At 33.7% G+C, this 17320-nt stretch overlaps 2 protein-coding genes and 1 long non-coding RNA gene across 34 annotated transcripts; 2 read left to right on the top strand and 1 right to left on the bottom strand.

Annotated features, from left to right (window-relative positions):
* The first annotated feature begins 215 nt into the window (after positions 1-215).
* LOC112790276 (carbon catabolite repressor protein 4 homolog 3) lies at positions 216-4040 on the top strand. 2 transcript variants are annotated; one of them, XR_011879800.1, is made up of 13 exons: positions 216-672; positions 764-927; positions 1009-1074; positions 1247-1299; positions 1386-1467; positions 2012-2098; positions 2413-2505; positions 2613-2645; positions 2804-2916; positions 2990-3098; positions 3209-3294; positions 3375-3474; positions 3697-4040. XR_011879800.1 is itself a non-coding variant. In XM_025832603.3 (13 exons), exons 1-13 carry the CDS (start codon positions 414-416, stop codon positions 3829-3831), a joined length of 1365 nt encoding a protein of 454 aa, XP_025688388.1. In that variant the 5' UTR covers positions 216-413; the 3' UTR covers positions 3832-4040. The 2 variants fall into 2 exon arrangements, 1 of the variants encoding a protein (XP_025688388.1); XM_025832603.3 differs by having other exon boundaries at positions 3390-3474.
* Positions 4041-4058: 18 nt separating this feature from the next.
* Positions 4059-5811, top strand: LOC112790275 (uncharacterized). The gene is made up of 3 exons (XR_003196585.3): positions 4059-4923; positions 5146-5389; positions 5507-5811. It is a non-coding gene; the product is annotated as an uncharacterized lncRNA (long non-coding RNA).
* Positions 5812-6758: 947 nt separating this feature from the next.
* On the bottom strand, positions 6759-11251 carry LOC112790273 (proteasome activator subunit 4-like). 31 transcript variants are annotated; one of them, XR_011879782.1, is made up of 11 exons: positions 10824-11251; positions 9293-9357; positions 9107-9200; positions 8800-9026; positions 8644-8719; positions 8279-8322; positions 8143-8185; positions 7905-8056; positions 7505-7750; positions 7127-7181; positions 6759-7016 (listed from the first exon to the last, which is right to left on the bottom strand). XR_011879782.1 is itself a non-coding variant. In XM_072232804.1 (9 exons), exons 6-9 carry the CDS (start codon positions 8293-8295, stop codon positions 7645-7647), a joined length of 318 nt encoding a protein of 105 aa, XP_072088905.1. In that variant the 5' UTR covers positions 8296-8322; positions 8644-8719; positions 8800-9026; positions 9107-9200; positions 9293-9357; positions 10824-11251; the 3' UTR covers positions 7296-7644. The 31 variants fall into 31 exon arrangements, 9 of the variants coding, with proteins under 9 accessions (XP_072088905.1, XP_072088906.1, XP_072088909.1 ...); XR_011879786.1 differs by having other exon boundaries at positions 7905-8003; XR_011879779.1 differs by having other exon boundaries at positions 8800-9200.
* Between the last annotated feature and the right edge of the window lie 6069 nt (positions 11252-17320).

The raw sequence follows: 17320 nt of genomic DNA, 5'->3' as shown, positions 1-17320 counted from the left end.
CTTTTGCTCGAGATTTGAAGTGATGAATAAATTAGACTGTCAAAATAGGTCAAATTTTGGTCAATATCTGTTTAAATGAATAGTTTTTTATTCTAAAAAATAAATAGACCATTTCATTTTTTATTGAATTGGCTATAAATAATTCAGACTAATGACTTATAAATAAAACGGTTTAATCGGGCCATTTATTTAACTCATAGTATAGACAGGTCGGTCTGCTTGTTTGAGGGAATAAATCCATAAAATAAATAAATGAAAAAGCATTAACGGTTGGGACTTGGGATTAACAGGGAAAGTAGTAGAGGAGAGAACGTCGAGATTAGATAACGAATTGTGGCGCTAAACTCTGTTTGGGTGCTTGGTTCTCGTTACCTTGCGCTGAATCGGTTGAGTGAACGACGGCACGGCACGTCATGGCCTCCTCTGCGCCTCCCTCTTCCTCCTTCTTCGTCTCTTCCTCTTCCACCACCAAACGCCCTCCCTTTTTCTTTGCACCAACCTCCTTTAAATTCTATGCCCCCACTGCTTCTGACTCTAATTATTCTTCCTCGTCTTCGTCACTCTCTTCTACTCGTCGGTGGTTCAATCCCCTGCGACGTAGAAAATTTGATCAGCCTCCCCAAATTGAGCGCCACTGGGTTGAGGCTCCTCATCAACCTCTCGCTTCCTCAGGTTAGAGGTTACTTCTCTTCTTTTCCGTAATGAATTGATCAGTGAGTGAGTGAGTAAGTGAGTGATTTCGCTACAATTGCGAATGTTCCAGAAAGGTTCAGTGTGGCTTCTTACAACATACTTGCGGATAGAAACGCTTCTCAGCACAGAGATCTGTATGTAAATGTTCCTTCATATTATGTCAATTGGGATCGTCGTAAGAGAGTTATTTGCAAGGAACTCTTAGGATGGGATACTGACATTATCTGTTTACAAGTAACATCTCCTTCCATTTTTCCTTCTCTTGTTTTCCATTCATATATTCCAATAATACTCCGTATGTTTTATCACTATCAGGAGGTGGACAAGTATATTGAACTCTCAAACATTCTAGTTAAAGCAGGATATACAGGATCGTACAAGGTATTTTTCACTTTAGTGTGGCCTACAATAGTTTTTGCATCAATATATTTTTCTTCCCAGCATGTATATCATCAATATTCATTCGCTATTACTATAGTAGTAAATCAAAATGTGTAGTTATCTTAACTCTTAAGGGTTGTGATACTAATAAGTTGTGCAAATGGAGTTGTAGAGACGCACTGGAGACACAGCTGATGGTTGTGCAATGTTTTGGAAAGCTGATAAGTAATCTTAATTCCTTACTTTGTTGCTTAGATTGAAATATTGACGGGGTCTAGTATATTCACTTACCCTTTTCTTTTTGGGATCAGGTTCCGGTTATTAGAATCAGAGAGCATTCAATTTAAGGACATGGGCCTTCGTGATAATGTTGCTCAACTTTTAGTTTTTGAGGTATTCATTCTTTGATGTCAACTACTTTGTAATGCAAGCATTGGCCCTCTTTGGGGTATTTAGAGTAATGCTTCCACCACAATAGGCATTTTTTCAACTGGGATAATTGAATGTCTCTGGAGTAGAAGTTTGATGATTTAATGCTGCATGGCCTAGCGTAAAGATATAACAAAGTCACAATTGCCGTTGCATATCTTATATCACTAGTTGTTGGAAACACACAAGAGACTCACATTTATTTATTTCGTCCGTGTTGCCTTAGGAATACTTGTTAAACACAAGTCTGTGACACTGCTAGAGAGGTAGTGCATAATGTAAATGCTTTACAAATGTGAAATAAATATTAATTCTTTGAAAATTTGATATTTTATGTAGTTTGATCTCTTACATTAGCTTGAACTTAAAAGCAGTGGAAATTGTGAAATTTCTTAATTATCTGCATCTGGATTCTTATTTGCCATCATGTATCTTTATTGTAAATGTTGGTCTACTGTACGTCCAGTTAGTCATTCTTTGCATATCTAACTTCATCTTGTACAGGCAGATGTGTGAATTTGATTCAAGAAGGCTGCTAGTTGGTAACATCCACGTACTTTATAACCCAAACAGGGGAGAAGTTAAATTAGGCCAAGTAAGTTCCCACTTCCCTTCCCCCTCTGGGAAGTTTATTATATTCTGTAACTTGCTCGAGAATTTATATTTATTTTGATAATGTTTTTGAAATAATTTAGTGGTTAGAGTAGAACCATTAGTATGAAATACAAACGAAAAAGAGCTATCCAAGAAATACCAGATGGAGTAGGCATTTCACCTCATTTTTGACATTCATTATTGATTATTGATTCTTAACTGCTCTCCTCCACTGAAAAAACGTTCACTTGCTCCCCCAGAACTCCATACACTGTTGAAGACTGAGATGTTTGATATTTGATATTTGTTTTTCAGATTCGGTTTCTCTTAGCAAGAGCAAAGGCCCTCTCAGAGAAATGGGGTAATTCCCCTATTGTGCTAGCTGGTGATTTTAATAGTACTCCTCAGGTGCTGTATTCTGGAAATATTATATTAGATGTAACTTTTCTTTTCATATTGTTTATTCTGTACTTTTGACATAATGATTTCTCATTGTAATTTAAATTCATCAACAGAGTGGAATATACAAGTTTTTATCATCATCTGAGGTGAGTTACTTGAAAATAATTTGTCATATTCACATTATCTTGGCTTGCAAATTCATTATATACTGCCATGTTACCAGACTGATCATGCTTTGAATCTAAACAAGGATTTCAATCTTGAAGAAGCTCACCTGAAATTAGATATGGTTTTCAATTTGCAGCTTAATATTATGTTATATGACAGAAAGGAATTATCTGGACAAAAACGTTGCCGTCCTGCTCAAGTTTTAGGCAAGAAAAAAGAAACTTTTGGTCCATTTATCTTACTGGATGGGTATTCTTCTACTTCTTTTTTAAGTTTGTGCTATTAGTTATATCAGATGATGCTCATGAGTTATTATTTCCAGATTGTTAAACTGCTGGACAGATGAAGAGGTAAAAGTTGCAACGGGTGATTCTGGGTGTCATTCAGCTGTGCATCCATTGAAGCTGAATAGTTCCTATGCTACAATTGATGTACCTACTCATTATTTTGCAGCCTATTTTGTCTATACATGATTTTTAAGAATCTTTCTGCATTGTTCTCTCATGTAAAGAGTTAAAAAAAAAATGATATTCCTTGTCAGGGTTCAACTAGTACACGGGGATTCAACGGTGAACCCTTTGCTACTTCCTATCACTCAAAGTTTCTTGGTACCGTAGATTATTTATGGTAATCAATGTCTTTCCTAAGTTCGTTTAATGATTTTGTATCTAACCTTAATGATGACAGTGCCCTAAGAGTAAGATTAGTTACCCTTGATGTAGGTACTCAGACGGTATTTTACCTACAAAAGTTCTTGATACCGTTTCAATTGGTGATCTTGTGAGGACAGGTGGTCTCCCATGCAAGGTATCACTGCTTGACTTGGTGACTTCTAAACATTCTGATAATTGATTTCATATAGCTGTGTATCAATTAAAACATTTGAAGTGGATGTCAGTACTTCACAAAATTTAAATGATCATCTCCAAACCTCATATTTCTCACTTGAGATTTATTTTTGAACCATGAAAACAAATGCATAAACATAAAAGGTTTCCAATTTAACAGTCTTTTTCTTGATCAATTTAGAAAGTGGGAAGTGACCATTTGGCCTTGGTTTCTGAGTTTTCCTTCTTAGATGCCAACAATGCATCTACAGAAATAGTTGCAGCATCAGCATCACCTAGACTAGATAATGAAGAACAGGACAAGTTGCAGTCATAATATCGTAGAGAACAGCTCGGCATTGAATGGAATTTTGCTCACCTTGTGCATACTGGTTTCTCTAATTTTCTTGGTTTGAAATTAGTTGAATTTGGTTGTAACTAGGTAAAAGTCAAGGCTCAAGTCAATGGTAAGAATTATTCACTGTAACACATAATATGCATTCACAATTGAGGAGCTTTCTTTGGTGGAAAAGTATATTTAATTAATGGTGTTTGCTACGGTACGATGATAAATTAATACATACCGATATATTTAATATATGAATAAATAATAATTAGCCACGTGGAATTTATTTTCCATATCAGCATTTGATTTTTTCTTTTTTAAATATATAGTATATCACCACTTTTACTAAAACACCCTTTTAATTAAATAAAAATAAAAAATATTTATTTATTTAATTTTATAAAAAGATTTAAATATCCTTCTTTTATTTGATTAGACAAAAATACCTTTTTAACTTAATCAAATTTTATAATTCAATTAATCCTAATTTTATAAATTCAAATAATTGAAACAATAAAATAAAAACATATTAAAAAAACAAAAAATAAAAATTATTCTTCATCTGGGTTAAACATATTAAAAAAACAAAGAACCAAAATTATTCTTCAATCTGTCCAATTCCTCTAGGTTAAACATATTAAAAAATCAATCCTTGTTCATCTTCTCCTTCCCCTAATCAATCTGTCCTCCTTTAAAGCAAAGCAAAATATATCAATTAAACTAAAAATTAATGGTTCTTCATCTTCTCCAATTTCCCTAATATCATTCGTGCCCCACCTTTCTGAAGCAAATCAAGAAAAGTTCCAAATCAAAATGTAAAACCCTAGCCCCAAGTCGTCCCCTGTCTCAGCGCTTCCGCTTCTTCGTCTTCCCTTTGTCCGGAACCCAGGTAGCTCGGCACATCGTCTCCATCCTCGCTGGCTTTTCTGTCCGTGGCTTGGAGCAGCTTGCCATCGGGCCACCGCTTGCCGTCGTCTCTGCTCTCGCCGTCGTATCGCCGGTCGCTACCAGAATTGGGTCGCCGGTCGCTGCCATTTGGGTGCAGCGAAAGCTCTTGGTCAAATCAAACCTCTTGGAGTTGAGGTCAGTAATTTATGTCATAGTTCATGAATTTTTTCCCTTTGTAAAGAATGAAATTCAATTGATTGATTTGCACATAGTTTCATTTGTACAAAACTAAAAGAATTTTTTTTATCTCATTTCTTATTTAACACTATCGAGTTTTCTATTGCATTCCATGTTGCATATGAAATTTCATTTTAGTTTCTTTTAAAATTTACGGGTCTATGCTTGTTCCTGGGCTAGAATCTCCGGCTTCAAACTTCAGATTTTTTATCCCTGCTGCTTGCTCTGTTGCACATTCATATCTGGGCGAGTCTAGAACAAAAACAAGGGCTAGGTAGGTAAAGGTTACAGGGTTACAGCCATAGGGGATCTTTGCATTAGAGCTAACAACTTATGAATATTATGGCTATCTGATGAACTTTCTGCCATTGTCTCACAAGATCTCAAATAGGATGATGCTTTATGTTTGAGTACACCCTGAAAGGTAAGCACATTTGCTTTTACTATATCTCAATTATCATCTCCTTTGCAATTATATATAAATAGATCTCATAAAGTAATGGATTCAGGAAGCCTGCTTATTTTTTGTTTGCTTGAACAGGGCTGGAAGGATACCATAGTCAAGCAAGATCAATCTCATGAGAACCAATTAGAGTGGAAGCATGTTATGACATTTTCTTTTTTTTTTTTCTATCTTTTAGGTGATTATTCTTTACGTGAGAAGTAGTTCAGGAACACAATTATCTAATATATTATTCTTTATTATTAAAGTTTAAGGGGTAGAACATCTTTTAGTTAATAATATCTTTTACATAGTGCTAAAACTATGTGGTTCAATGATTGTGAACTAATAGCATATATGTGTTTTAAATTGGGAGGAATCCAATGATTGTATTTATTTCTTCATTTTACTGCCTAGTCGGTCCCTTTTTTTTAATAGTATGTTGTGGCTGTTCTTGGATTGATCATGTCAATTTACGGTGGGTAATCATTCTTCAATAAGATGTATGGAGAGCCATTAGAAACCCCTTTTAAAGTTGTAACGGTGGGTGATCATTCTTGGAAGGTGCATATTGTATATTTCTAATGTCAAAGTTGCATTCATATCCCTTGAACTTTGTCACTTTTCAAAGGGGATTGGGTTGTTTTTCATTTTCAGTGGTTATCAGAGTAATTTGGTAGACAGATAGAGAGATATGGAGAGCCAAAAGGAGGATGAATGCCATGGTGGATAATGCATATTTTTTGTTGCTTGTTTTGGATAGAAACAAGCCACCATTTTTCTCCTCCCACTTGTAATTGATTTTTTATTTTTTTTAACCCATTGTCTCTGTTCCTATCTTAGAATATAATTTCATTTGTAATCCAACACTAGAGTTAATGTTAGGGAGTCAACAGTTGATATGCTAATAAAATTGATGACTATATGAAAAGCAAAATGGTGTCATTGTTGTGAGTCAAATTAATATAGTAATTTCACTTGCAAGTAATTGCAATAAGATCATAATTTTTTGTTCAACGGTTGATATGCTAACAAAATGAAGCTTGTAATCTATCAGTCACTGTCTTACTTGTATATATAAAGAATTAAACTCAACACTGCTTCGAAATACATGCTCTTGATATACTTTGAAATGTGCATGTTACACCACTCAATTGTTATTTTCTTTCTTCTTTCATGTATATACTTTGTTCATTTTCAGAGGATGCAATCATAATTACAACTTAACAATTGCTTGTAACATTCGTTCATTTGAATCCTTATACATTAATATCCACAATGAAATTTATAAATTGCATAAGTGAAGTCTATGTAAGCTTTATCAATGAGTAGAAACGTTGTAACAAGGCCATTGATGCTAAAAATTCAGTGTTTTATATGAAAATAATAATAACAAAACATAGCTGAAGAATAAAAAAATGCTAATGCCATAACTTTCTAACACCAGAATTCTTCGTAAGAGATCTAACTATTCTTACAGTTAATATTTGACCACAAAACTTCTTTCACTTTCTTTCAACAAATGACAAGAAATTCAATGAAAAAATAAATTGTTCTAGTTAATTCCAAGACGACAAATTGAATTTTTCTTTATGAGGCCAAGTTCCACCTGCATCAAACATGAAGCATATATGGTTTTGTGACAATATCACTTGTAAAACTTATCAAGAAAAAAGTTGTTGCACAGGACCATATATTTGGTATAACTTAACAATATACCTTGGGACCAAAGAGATCTCTAATGTTATCGATCCCACATAGTATCATCGTTGGCCTGTTTCCAGAGACAAAAGAACTTGTCAAAATCAATTTTGAATGAAGTTCAGTAGTTAGTTAATATGTTGTACTAAAATTCCTAGTGTTTTATTAGATTCAAATAGAAAATGAGTACCGAAACAGAAGAATTTATAGTAACTTTAACAAATGGTAGCATACAAAGAAGGAAATTTTTTTCCATTATTTATTACCTAAAAGTACAAGGGACTGGCCTGGCCCCAGAGAATTAAATGGCACCAGGGTCAAGCACCAAAAATGAACTATAAAGAATAGACTAAAACAAAAACAAGGTTGGAAAAAAGAAAAAGAAAATCCACTGACATGCAACACACTTTTTTGGTGTTTATCAGAATCTCTCAAAATTGTTCTAGCCATATCAGCCATTAAAGGTGTGAGTTAAAGCTTCTTCAAGGGATGACTTGGTATTGCCTTGCAAATCCTCGAGTACAGCAGATTTCTCACTAGGTGACAGCTTGTACGGTGATTTCTTTAAGAGTGTATTCAAAGCCGAAATTGCAAGTATCCTTGTCTGAGGAAGTTGACTTTTCAAATTCTTCAAAAAGTGGCCTATACGAGCAAAAGCATAAATAGTAAACACAATGCACAAAAGATAGCACAAAGGAGGATTCAAAAGTATATAACAAGCAATACAAACCAGCTATTTCACTCAGGATTCTAGTCTAATATGAAAAGAAAGAAGGCCAAATGAGTTGCCATTTACCGCCAATACAAGCCAGTGGAATCAAAACTCATAGAGCCAATCTGAGAAACCAAATCTGAAAATCCCAGTCCACAAGTATGGTTGTCTTTGTCTGATATCCTAAAAAAGCTTTTAAATACTCTATAAAATTGGATGTTGTACTTTACAAAAAGCTGTTGAAAATCAGGAACTATTAAATTATATCAAGACAATAAAACTACAGTACAAGTCAACAATCATCTGAAGGGGATAAGTTTACCCCATTAATTGCTTTCTGAGCTTTCAAGGATTCATGATGAGAACTTCAAGGAGAAACCAGCAACGTATTAGTCTCTCAAATTACCCATAGCACAACAATTTTTAACTACAATGGAAAACAATGAAAATGGAAATACCTTAAGAGAATAGCCATGATAAATGAAGAGAATGACTTCAGATCCTGGAATCAAATAAAGCATATAAGAAACATGAAACTAATAACCACCCAGAAAGACAATTTAAAGAAAATGCTTGATCATCACTGTAGTCAAAATGTAACAGAAAATGAAAATAGAATTGAAATTGCAACCAAACAGGCCCTAAAATCCTGTTTTCTGATTTCACTTTTTCCTTCACAAATCTTAAAAATAAAGAAGATTGAAAATAAAAACTAAAAATAGAAATAGAAATGCCAACCAAACATGCACTTTTCTTCCCCTAGAATTTGCAAACACACCCTAATAAAACACAACAAAACTCACACAACCAGCTATATACATACCTATACTGATCTATTGGATAATAATGAACCTGACTTCCAAGAAGGGATTGTAGAAGATGATCAGCAACCCTATTAACTTGTCATTGAGAATAAGAATAACCAAGGTCAGATATGTACTAGTAGACCATTATCAACAAGGTTGAGAGAGAATAAAACCTTCCAGGATGTTGAGTCAAAAGCCAAGAAGATAGGTTCTTTAAATTGATCCTTATAGCGGAATATTGTCGGACCGCCAAAAGTGATGCCAACTGATAATATTTTTAATTGATAAACTCTTATAAACTGATAAACAAAACCAGTCATTTACCATCCAAAGGAAATGCTCAAGCAGGGCTAGTTCAAACTACACATAGATCCAATCCATGCCCTGAATTTCACAAACACTAAAGTAATGCATCAAAGCAAAACTCCATGAAAGAAACATATCAATAGTTTATTATCACACATAATCCTCTCCCCTCACCTTTCCTCCCCTTTTACCATAATGCCCTCCGGTTGGCTGGTCCCAAAAGACTGTGGAATCTCACAAAGTACCGTTCTACATGGCAATGCACATTCTCCAGATGTACAAATAGGGAACAGAACAGTTAAATTCAGAAGTAAATATGACTTGTTCAATGTATATGCTACATAAAATTGACGAGCATACCTGTGATAAAGTAATTTTTGAGTCATACATGCTGATGAATGAATCAGCTAAATCATGTGCCTCATCTATTTTTTTAATCAACGTTAGCCAAAATAATAACAACCAGGACCAGAATATCCGGTTTATTAAAGAAAAAGTTGAGCTAAAAATAAATGAATAAACCCAGAGAATTTTCGAACACTTATGTTAAGGGTATACAATACTGCATAGTAAAAGTTAGTTCCAGTTGTGTGCTAAATCGGTAATGAGATGCCGAAAGTGGCCTAACTAGATTCAAACCAAAAGAGATCCAAATTTGACCAAAATGGAGTATATTTGGGAAACCTTTATTAGCTCCCTCAAAATTTAAACTTAAATGAATGAAAACAAAATGAGCAAAGAAACAAAAATTAAATGAATAAACAAATAAATAAATAAGATCTCCTAGTTTCTGCCATCAATAAAAGTTGGTAAGCAATAACATATTATCTTTCTATGCAACTGAATATAAGCATATCCATTGAAATCTAAAGACCAAAGCAGAGAGATAACAAATAAGTAAAACCCAAAATCACATCCACACAAAACCTAAGAGAACATATGATAATGACATTGAAGAAATATTAAACCAAATATAAGATTGATAATGACAATCAACAAAGAATTAAATAGCAAGTATTTCTTTCTTTCATCGCTGTCTTAGTTCCTTAAAACTCCCTGGTTTGCTCATCAATTTTACAGTAATAAACTAAAAGTCATTAAGAGAGACAAAAATCTGTTTAGTTAAGAAGGTAAAAACAATACAAATTTAAGCTAGATAAGTAACAAGGATCAAATTCTTTGTAACATTACATGCATATTTAAACCAAATGCCTATTTCTGCTATAAACTACTAGGAAAGAGTTAAAACAGTACTATTAATTTGGTTTCAACTTTCGATAGGCATGCAACTTTTCAATTTTCTTCTGATTTTTATAAAAATGATTTGTAACATGCTCTATGAATTATAATTAGCCAAACTTCAAAGATTTAGAGTTGTATTACTAATTATGATATAAATGAAACACTCGTATATGAAATAACATCAAGTAGCGTGCTATGGTGAAACATAATAGATGTAGTGAAAAATCAAGAATCAAGAATCAAAAATCAAAGAACAGAATCAAGTCAAATACAGAACAGGAAAAAATAGAAGCATTAAAAAATCATAACAATAATCAAGAATCAAGAATAGCAACCAAGAGAATATTAGAGAACTGCAGAAAATATGCCAACCAAGAATCAAGAAATTTAAAAATCATAACTAAAATCAAGTACTACAATACTTAGTAGTTAAGTTACAGTAGTGATATCACTCAGATGCATGCAGAAGCTCATTCAAAAAAATATCACAACACACAAAAATAGCAACACAGCAGAACTAGAGCTCATTAGTAATCAAATAATCCTTCAATAAAAAATTAAAATACAAAACATTCAAATATTCAGTAATCAAATAATCATTGAAAATGGCATAAATAAAAAACGCAGAAGAAGTTAGCAGTGAACTGACCGTCGAAGTCTAAGATTTTTTTCTTGGTTGAGCTTCTGCTCTCTGGACTCGAAGGAAGGAAACTGAAATGGAGATGGGTTTTTTTTTTCTGAGCAGTCTGAGAAGAGGGGGCAGAATCGTGACGGAGACAGAGGCCAGGCGACGAACACAACTCAGAAGACGGTGGTGGGTTGGAAGAATCTGCAACGACCAGACGAAGACGATGGTGACTAAGCGCCCGACAGACGGTGGCAGGAGCGCGATGGAGCAGATGAATACCAGGAACTGACGCGACGAGGTCGAGGAAGAAGAAGCTGCGATTCTTGAAGGAGGAAGAAGCACGGACGACCAGACGACGATGGTAGTGCCTGAGAGCGACGGACGGCGGCAGTCCTTGCGGCGGTGGTGGAGAAGCTAGTGTTTATGTTTCAACTTCCTTTTTTTGATTTGAGGAGAAGCTGTTAAGATAGGGGTATTCAAAGGGTATTTTTGTCTAATCAAATAAAAGAAGGATACTTAAATCTTTTTATAAAATTAAATAAATAAATATTTTTTTATTTAATTAAAGGGGTGTTTTAGTAAAAGTGATGATATATTATATATTTAAAAAAGAAAAATCAAATGCTGATGTGAAAAATAAACTCCACGTGGCTAATTATTATTTGTCCATATATTAAATATATCGGTACGTATGAATTTATCATCGTACCGTAATAAACACCTTAATTATTTACACTCTGTCCAAGATTCTTTATAAATCTTATGTATTAAAAAATAAATCAATGGGTGAGATAAAAACATTTTACTATATAAAATAACTTATAATATGCTCATATTAAAATATTTAAAAATACATTTTACTTTAATATACCTATTTTATTTTTCTTCTTTACCCGTTGGCCTCCCTCTTTCTTCTCTTCTTCAGAAACTCATCTTCTTACCTTGCCTGTCACTACATTCTCCCCCTGTCGGTGCCTCTTCCTTTCACCTTTTTCTTTTTAAATTCCTTACCAACTGGAAAACCTCTCCAGCTTATGGTATCTTTTATTATGTGACAATGATTTTGAAGGAACGATACCTTTTGAGCTTGGAAAATTTTCAAGCTTAAAGCAATTTTTTCTAGGACATGATGCTCTTGGTCTTCTCACAGTTGACAATGGTGGAGGTCTATGATGGCCGTCTAATCTCACCTCCTTAATCATTCTTGATTTAAGTGAGGTGATTAATCTCAACAACAGTTATATTTGGATACAAATCTAACAAAAATCACTCTCATTAAAAGAGCATCATTACAAGCGCTCGTCTTCTTTTAAATATATGCATGCGTCTTCTTCTTTCAAATTCACGTATACCTCCTCTTCCTCCCTTTTTGCGCACGCAGATTTTTCTTCTGCTTCTCCTCCTCCTCCTCTCCCTTCTCTTTTTCTTTTCCTCCTCTTTCGTTATCGTCATTACTAACAACACAACATTTTGCTAATGGATTATGTTTTGTTCACTCAGTACTATACAATTGTTTCACTATGAGTAAGTGTTCAGTTTAGGATTTAGGATTTAGAGTTTAGGATTATGTTTCGAATTTAATTTTATATAATGGATTATGTTTCGTTCATTCAGTACTATACAACTGTATCACCATGAGCACGTATTCAGTTCATTATGCAAAAAATGTTCGAATTTGAATTTATATAATGGATAATGTTCCATTCGTTTATCACTATATTATTATTTCACCATAATAACATAATCAGTTCATTTCTTTTCTGCACAATTTAAAATTCTTTATCCTCACTTTCTACTGCTTTTTCACCAGAGAGAATTAAAAAAGACAAAAAAATACAACAGCATCAATAACAGAAGAATGACCATAAAAAATTATGTAAAGAAAAAAGAATACGAAAAAGAAGAAGAAAAATAGGAAGGAGAAAAAATGCAAAAAAAAAAAAACAAAGAAAAAGACGCTCGTGCAAAGAAGAAGAGTAGGAAAAGAAGCCTAAGGGTTTGTTTGGATGGAAAGATGGAAATGGAAAGGGAGGAAATAGAAAGGAAAGAAAAGAAAGGAAAGAATTTGAATGTATCTTTATTTTCTCTTGAGTTGTTTGGATGAAAGGAAAATGGAAAGAAAGAAAAGAAAAGAAAGAATAATTTTTTTTATTTGGTTAGAAAGAAAATTAAGGAGAAAGAAGAATGAAATATTAATAAATGATATTTTTGTCTTTATATTTATAAAAATAATATTTTATGTATATGATTTATGAAAGGACAAATATGGAATAATGTTTTTGGGTTTCTCTTTCCTCAGTTTTCCGTCCATAGTTGGAAGGAAAAATTTTGAGTGGGACCCACTCTTAATTTTGAACTGTTTTAGTTTTCCACTCAAAATTTCATTCCAAACAAACAGGAGAAAATAAACGTTTTCCCTCTCACTTCCTTCCTTTTATTTTCTTTCCCTTGATTTTCAGTCCAAACAAACAATACCTAAGGAAATAAGAAAGTGAAAAAAACGCATTATCTAAAATTATTTGGATGAACTTGGATACCAAAATTATTTAAATGTGGAGGATAACTCTAATCTACCTCATCTTCAAAAACTCTACTAAGAAAAGTATATGAAAAATTTCAAATTCAGTTCTTCTTCTTCTCTTCAAAGTGTTGATCTCAAACGAGCATAAAGAAAATAGGATAAAATGGAAGAAATGAAAAAAATAAAAATAAAAAAGACATTTTATATTATTATTTATATATTTTTATAAAGAGCACTAAAATCCTGCGTTTGGATTTTCCCACCTAAGTCAATGTATATATGTTATATTGTTATCTCACAATGTTATTCTTTACATAATTTTGTTATTGCATATTTGTAGGAAAAGAAAAGGTTATTATTAAAAGGGCCCCGCTACACATACAAGCAAATAACGCATACAATCCTTACAAGTTGGCCCAACTCAGGTTTAATCCACGCGCACTCCCTTCCTTTAAATGGAGCGTCAATTTCACGCGCGTCACTCGAACGATTACGCTTCGAAAAAACCGCTCGTTATGGCTCACTCTTCCTTTTCTCCTTCAAAGATAACACAAATCCTCAAGTTTCGAGCAACATTCCAAACTGAAGAGACATTTGAACTCGTCGCGAATAATAGCAGAAACCATCAACAAAATATTATTCAAGGTACGTTATTATTTTACTCATCTTGTACATTTTCCACATTTCTGTTTCTGATTTCGAAATCGAAGAACTATGTTTTACTGTTCTTCTATGTTCTTCTAGGTTTTATTGATCTTCTTGTTCTAAGAAATTGAACACATGGTGTAAATATATTTGATCCAATTATAAGTAAATTTTTTTTCCATAATTAAACTCTCTTTGGTGTATTCAAAATGTCTGATTTACAGGTACTATAATATGAAGTGGTGATCCAGATAGATTGGAACCCATATATGACGGTCTGTATAGAGATCTGCATAATACACCCAAACACAGACTATAAATACACCCGATAAAAAATTAAATTTACACCTCTGCTGTAGATTTTAACCCAACACTACCTGAAAGCTACTTGTTGTCCACAAGTCCAAAATTAATTAAACTCTCCCTAGTGTATTCAAAATGTCTGATTTACAGGTACGATAATATGAAGTGGTGATCCAGATAGATTGGAACCCATATATGACGGTCTGCATAGAGATCTGCATAATACACCCAAACACAGACTATAAATGCACCTGATAAAAAAATTAAATTTACACCTCTGCTGCAGATTTTAACCCAACACTACCTGAAAGCCACTTGTTGTCCACAAGATCAAAATTAATTAAACTCTCTCTAGTGTATTCAAAATGTCTGATTTACAGGTACTATAATATGAAGTGGTGATCCAGATAGATTGGAACCCATATATGACGGTCTGCATAGAGATCTGCATAATACACCCAAACACAGACTATAAATACACCCGATAAAAAATTAAATTTACACCTCTGCTGCAGATTTTAACCCAACACTACCTGAAAGCCACTTGTTGTCCACAAGACCAAAATTAATTAAACTCTCTCTAGTGTATTCAAAATGTCTGATTTACAGGTACTATAATATGAAGTGGTGATCCAGATAGATTGGAACCCATATATGACGGTCTGCATAGAGATCTGCATAATACACCCAAACACAGACTATAAATACACCCGATAAAAAATTAAATTTACACCTCTGCTGCAGATTTTAACCCAACACTACCTGAAAGCTACTTGTTGTCCACAAGTCCAAAATTAATTAAACTCTCTCTAGTGTATTCAAAATGTCTGATTTACAGGTACTATAATATGAAGTAGTGATCCAGATAGATTGGAACCCATATATGACGGTCTGCATAGAGATCTGCATAATACACCCAAACACAGACTATAAATACACCCGATAAAAAATTAAATTTACACCTCTGCTGCAGATTTTAACCCAACACTACCTGAAAGCCACTTGCTGTCCACAAGATCAAAATTAATTAAACTTTCTCTAGTGTATTCAAAATGTCTGATTTACAGGTACTATAATATGAAGTGGTGATCCAGATAGATTGGAACCCATATATGACGGTCTGCATAGAGATCTGCATAATACACCCAAACACAGACTATAAATACACCCGATAAAAAATTAAATTTACACCTCTGCTGCAGATTTTAACCCAATACTACCTGAAAGCCACTTGTTGTCCACAAGACCAAAATTAATTAAACTCTCTCTAGTGTATTCAAAATTTCTGATTTACAAGTACTATAATATGAAGTGGTGATCCAGATAGATTGGAACCCATATATGACGGTCTGCATAGAGATCTGCATAATACACCCAAACACAGACTATAAATACACCCGATAAAAAATTAAATTTACACCTTTGCTGCAGATTTTAACCCAACACTACCTGAAAGCCACTTGTTGTCCACAAGATCAAAATTAATTAAACTCTCTCTAGTGTATTCAAAATGTCTGATTTACAGGTACTATAATATGAAGTGGTGATCCATATAGATTGGAACCCATATATGACGGTCTGCATAGAGATCTGCATAATACACCCAAACACAGACTATAAATACACCCGATAAAAAATTAAATTTACACCTCTGCTGTAGATTTTAACCCAACACTACCTGAAAGCCACTTGTTGTCCACAAGACCAAAATTAATTAAACTCTCTCTAGTGTATTCAAAATTTCTGATTTACAGGTACTATAATATGAAGTGGTGATCCAGATAGATTGGAATCCATATATGACGGTCTGCATAGAGATCTGCATAATACATCCAAACACAGACTATAAATACACCCGATAAAAAATTAAATTTACACCTCTGCTGCAGATTTTAACCCAACACTAACTGAAAGCCACTTGATGTCCACAAGACCAAAATTAATTAAACTATCTCTAGTGTATTCAAAATGTCTGATTTACAGGTACTATAATATGAAGTGGTGATCCAGATAGATTGGAACCCATATATGACGGTCTGCATAGAGATCTGCATAATACACCCACACACAGACTATAAATACACCCGATAAAAAATTAAATTTACACCCCTGCTGCAGATTTTAACCCAACACTACCTGAAAGTCACTTGTTGTCCACAAGACCAAAATTAATTAAACTCTCTCTGGTGTATTCAAAATGTCTGATTTACAGGTACTATAATATGAAGTGGTGATCAGATAGATTGAAACCCATATATGACGATCTGCATAGAGATATGCATAATACACCCAAACACAGACTATAAATACACCTGATAAAAAATTAAATTTACACCTCTGCTGCAGATTTTAACCCAACACTACATGAAAGCCACTTGTTGTCCACAAGACCAAAGTTTAGCAGAAAATCATTCCAATTCCTATCAAATGAATCTTTGCTATGAGAGTTTCATTTTCCCTCTCTGCTACATGTAATCAATTGATTCTTAATCTCGTTTTCCTTTCTATTTGTGCTCCGAACTCTTGTAGAAAAACCTGCAACCTTGGTATAGTTCCTGTAAAATTTTTCAGCATCTTCAAGGGTGGTAAAGGTCATTCCAACCTTCGGAACAAACTGGTCATCAACAACAGAGAGGTTGCAGATTACACCATGTTAAAAACTATAAATACACCATGTCAAAACGAAGCTGGAGTTACAGAGAGAAAAACTAACGTCAATGACGAAGAACAAACCAATGAGAAAGGAGAGGAAAAGAACGATCGAAAAACCAGGGGAAGACGTGCGAGAAGAAGAACGATGAAATTTGAAAAGAAAGAAAACAAAGAAGGAAACAAATCTTTTAAATTTGGTAGTTATACAAACGTGGGATCTTTGTATAGCGCGTGTAAGTGACGTAGGAGTTGCAGCGCATTTTAGTGGATTAGGCGTTAATGAACTTGTAACATAGTTACAAGCCCTAATCGCTTGTATACTAAGCTTTCTCTTATTAAAATAGGAATAATAGTATTCATTCTTAATAAATAATGTAACTCTAAATTTTTCTATAAT

This window comes from Arachis hypogaea, chromosome 3 (assembly GCF_003086295.3).
Source record: "Arachis hypogaea cultivar Tifrunner chromosome 3, arahy.Tifrunner.gnm2.J5K5, whole genome shotgun sequence".
NCBI classification, from domain to species: domain Eukaryota; kingdom Viridiplantae; phylum Streptophyta; class Magnoliopsida; order Fabales; family Fabaceae; genus Arachis; species Arachis hypogaea.
Note: the sequence above shows the minus strand (reverse complement) of the source record. Positions and strands in the feature narration are given on the sequence as shown.

Coding starts and splice junctions, on each gene's coding strand:
- LOC112790276 (XM_025832603.3), top strand. CDS start 414: ATGGCCTCCTCTGCGCCTCCCTCTTCCTCCTTCTTCGTCTCTTCCTCT. Junction 1,468..2,011: donor CTCAACTTTTAGTTTTTGAG/GTATTCATTCTT, acceptor TTGTACAGGCAG/ATGTGTGAATTTGATTCAAG. Junction 2,099..2,412: donor GAGAAGTTAAATTAGGCCAA/GTAAGTTCCCAC, acceptor TTTGTTTTTCAG/ATTCGGTTTCTCTTAGCAAG.
- LOC112790273 (XM_072232807.1), bottom strand. Junction 8,057..8,142: donor CTCAGAAAGCAATTAATGGG/GTAAACTTATCC, acceptor GATTTTCAACAG/CTTTTTGTAAAGTACAACAT. Junction 7,751..7,904: donor TCCACTGGCTTGTATTGGCG/GTAAATGGCAAC, acceptor TTGCTCGTATAG/GCCACTTTTTGAAGAATTTG.